This window comes from Naegleria fowleri (genome assembly GCF_008403515.1).
Source record: "Naegleria fowleri strain ATCC 30894 chromosome Unknown tig10, whole genome shotgun sequence".
Taxonomy (NCBI): domain Eukaryota; phylum Heterolobosea; class Eutetramitea; order Acrasida; family Naegleriidae; genus Naegleria; species Naegleria fowleri.
In genome coordinates, this window is record NW_025407942.1 from 54,565 (window position 1) to 58,097 (window position 3,533).

A 3,533-nucleotide genomic window follows, 5' to 3' on the forward strand; every position below is an offset into this window, starting at 1 on the left:
GTGGAACGGATGCATCCAACTACTTTCCTGACACATTCTTCTCATCAAATTTCACCCTTTCTTCTTCTGTACACTTTTGAGTTCTTCCAACTGTCCGTAACTCCCTTCACGATCAATTCAAAACGTATCATTTAATAAATTCGTGCAAATTGTACTACCTCAAGGTAATATTCTGTCGATGTGGCAAAACAATGAATTTCTCCATGTTGGATCGCTTGAGTTAAATTGTCATCGATTGAAATATTTGGCATTCAATTCAATCGATGACGTTGTGTATTGACGACGGGTAAGGTTAAAGAGACTTTTTTGTGGAGGAACAGAAAAAATTAAAAAATGATTAGCGCCGTGCTCATTCTCAATTCAAGAGGACATACCCTGATCTCACGTGCCTACAGAGACGATGTCGAAACGTAAGTACTTACGGTAAAAGGAATCCATCTTGAAGCTCATCATCATCGTATCGGCCACACTTATCAACGACGATTTTATTTTCATCATCACTTTTTGGATATCCAAACAATAACTCTTGTTCCGTGCAATGATGATGATGACTCGGCCGTTATCCATATGCTCATCATCATCATCATACGACGACTGAAACGACAACAACTTCATAACAACAAATATATATGATTGGAATCATGATTTACACTATACCACAACTACGTCCTTCAAACTACTATACTTATACACTCTCTCCCAACAACAACTGATTCATCATTCTCATCATCAATTCACAACATCTAGTCGTTCCATTTCGAGCGCTTTCAGATCTCAAATTTTAGCTGCCAAGATCGCCGACAGATGTCCAGTCAAAACTATTGGAAGCGTTACATTCATGTTCATTCGTCATGAAGAGATGTACTTGCTAGCCGTAACAAAACAAAACCCCAGTGCTGCTCTAGTCTTTGAATTTTTGTATAAATTGATTTTCATTTTCCAATCATACTTTGATGGAAAATTCACGAAAGGACGCATTGAAGGAAAACTTTTCACTTGTCTATGAATTATTGGACGAAATTCTTGACTTTGGTTATCCACAAAATCTGGAACCTCAAGTGTTAAAGGCCATTATCGTACAAGGTGGTATGAAAGATATCAAGCCACATGAACTTGAAGCTAGATTAAAGGAAGTCACAGGAGCCGTATCTTGGAGAAAGGCAGGTATTGTCTACCGTAAGAATGAGGTGTTTTTGGACGTCATTGAGGATGTGAACATGCTTTTGAGCAACAAGGGTACTGTTTTGAGCAGTGACGTTACTGGTCGTATTGTAATGAAGTGTTTGTTGAGTGGAATGCCAGAATGTAAATTTGGTTTGAACGACAAACTCATGTTGCAACAAGAAAAGAGAACTGCTAACAAGAAGAGATATAAGGAAATTGATATCGATGACATTACTTTTCACCAATGTGTCAAATTGGGTAAATTTGACAGCGACCGTACAATTAGCTTTGTTCCACCTGATGGTGAATTTGAATTGATGAGATATCGTATCACTGATGGTATTGTTCCTCCATTCCGTTTGCTTTCACCAATTGTTCGTGAAGTGAGCAAGACTAAATTGGAAGTTAAGGTTACCATCAAGTCAGTCTTCCATTCTCGTTTGTTTGGTAAGAATGTTATTGTCAAGATTCCATGTCCATCCAATACTGCCAAATGTAAGATTCATGTTGCCCAAGGTAAAGCTAAATATAAGGCAGAAAAGGGAGCAATTATTTGGACAGTCAAACGTTTCCCTGGTGACACTGAATTGACACTCTCTGCTGAGGTCGACTTGATTGCACAAACTGCAGAAAATAAGAAGTGGTCCAGACCTCCAATCGGTCTCAACTTCCAAGTACCAATGTTTACTGCTAGTGGTTTGCATGTTAGATTCTTGAAGGTCTTTGAGAAGTCCAACTATCAAGCTGTCAAGTGGGTCAGATACATTACCCAAGCAGGTGTCTATGAGTCTAGAATTTAATCCTTTTTGAATAACATTTACATAATAATACAGTAAGCGCAGTATTTCGAAATTCCAAAATTCAAATTAATTTTACTCAACCTAAAATAAAACTGTAAAACTATAAGTGCAAAGTTTCATCCCATTACGCACCGTAGAATTCCAAATTACCGGACGATTAAGGAACCAATATGCATATTGCTGTCACAATTCGAGAAGAGTTTGAAAAGATCGCATTCATGCGTTCATTCATCGATCACATTTGGCTCGTCATCTTGGTCGTTCGCAGATGTTCCTGCAGAAGTGCCCTCTGAACTATTTGGCTTCTTGATGTGATTCTTTCTGAATTTGAGGTGATTCATGAGGGCATAATTGTAATGGGAACACTTTTGAGAGCCTTCTCTTCATCTTCACAGCCATGCAGAAACGAACTTTTCGATAAACATTCTTTCAATTCCTTTTCTTGATTCTCGCAAAATACTTCTCCAACACAATTTACAGCCTTCTTTTAAATTCATCACAGACAGCATAATACTTCTTTCCTTCTTCAATTTCTGTTTCTGCTGCCTCACTGAAGGCAACATCTGTCTCCTTCTTTATACGTCTTGCTTTCAAAAATCTATTGCACAGCCCCAGTTTATAAAACCATTCAGAACACTTGGCATCACATTTTGGTATCTTTTCCTCTAAATTGTATTTCCTATTTTCAATTTGCCAAACTTGATCCAAAACTTTTGTCTCCACAAAAACCTTATTCTGCAAAATTTCATCTTTACATTTAAATATATGATCCTTTGTTTGTAATGACTCCACACACGAAGCTAATTTTGATGCTCTTACAGGATCCAACAAATGTCCAGTCAAACACGAGTAGTAAATATAGAGAGCTCTCCGAACCATCGTTGGACTAACTTCGTAATTACTCATCTCGGCAACCTCACTCAAACGATTCAAATACTCTTTACAGGTTGCATATCTTCGTTCACGAGTATCATATAAAAAGTGTCCGAGACTATCATATTGACTATAAAAGTGTAGAAGAAGGTGATAATCGAGGGATTTTTCAATAGGGGTTTGATGAAGTTTGAGAAGAGGAAAGTGCTGTTTGTGTGTGTTCCGACATTTTTTTTCAACAATTTAAGTCCAAAATTGGGATTCTCAAAATTTTCAACCTCGTGTTAATTATATTGATATAATAAATTACTGATCGTGTATGAGTGATTGGAATATTCATTAAATCCTTGTTCACACCAACCTTGTTTTGGGCACAAGCGCATGAGAAAATACGAGATATATTTTGGATATCTCAACTTGTTTGGCAATCCATTATTATTCAAACACAATTCATGGAAAATAAATTGAAGGTCCCATCACAATTCCACAAAGGTGACCACCAAACCTGCAGACATTCAGCCAGTACGTCGCTTTTCTCAGACAATATCATCATTTTGTCTAGACCTAAGAGGTATGGATCACCAAAATGTATCTCAAGACTTCTTTCAAAATGTAACATATACCAATTAATGGTAGCCAAGTGTCCTTCCGCTTGATGACAATTGTTCCCAATAATCACCATTACCTGATCTTGCA

At 37.3% G+C, this 3,533-nt stretch overlaps 2 protein-coding genes across 2 annotated transcripts; one reads left to right on the forward strand and one right to left on the reverse strand.

The window, feature by feature from the left end:
* Positions 1-333: 333 nt before the first annotated feature.
* Positions 334-1,964, forward strand: FDP41_011665 (uncharacterized protein; the record flags this gene model as incomplete). The annotated part of the gene is made up of 3 exons (XM_044702098.1): positions 334-410; positions 748-874; positions 972-1,964. 3 exons carry the CDS (start codon positions 334-336, stop codon positions 1,962-1,964), a joined length of 1,197 nt encoding a protein of 398 aa, XP_044566973.1.
* Positions 1,965-2,438: 474 nt separating this feature from the next.
* On the reverse strand, positions 2,439-2,870 carry FDP41_011666 (uncharacterized protein; the record flags this gene model as incomplete). The annotated part of the gene is made up of 1 exon (XM_044702099.1): positions 2,439-2,870. One exon carries the CDS (start codon positions 2,868-2,870, stop codon positions 2,439-2,441), a length of 432 nt encoding a protein of 143 aa, XP_044566974.1.
* Between the last annotated feature and the right edge of the window lie 663 nt (positions 2,871-3,533).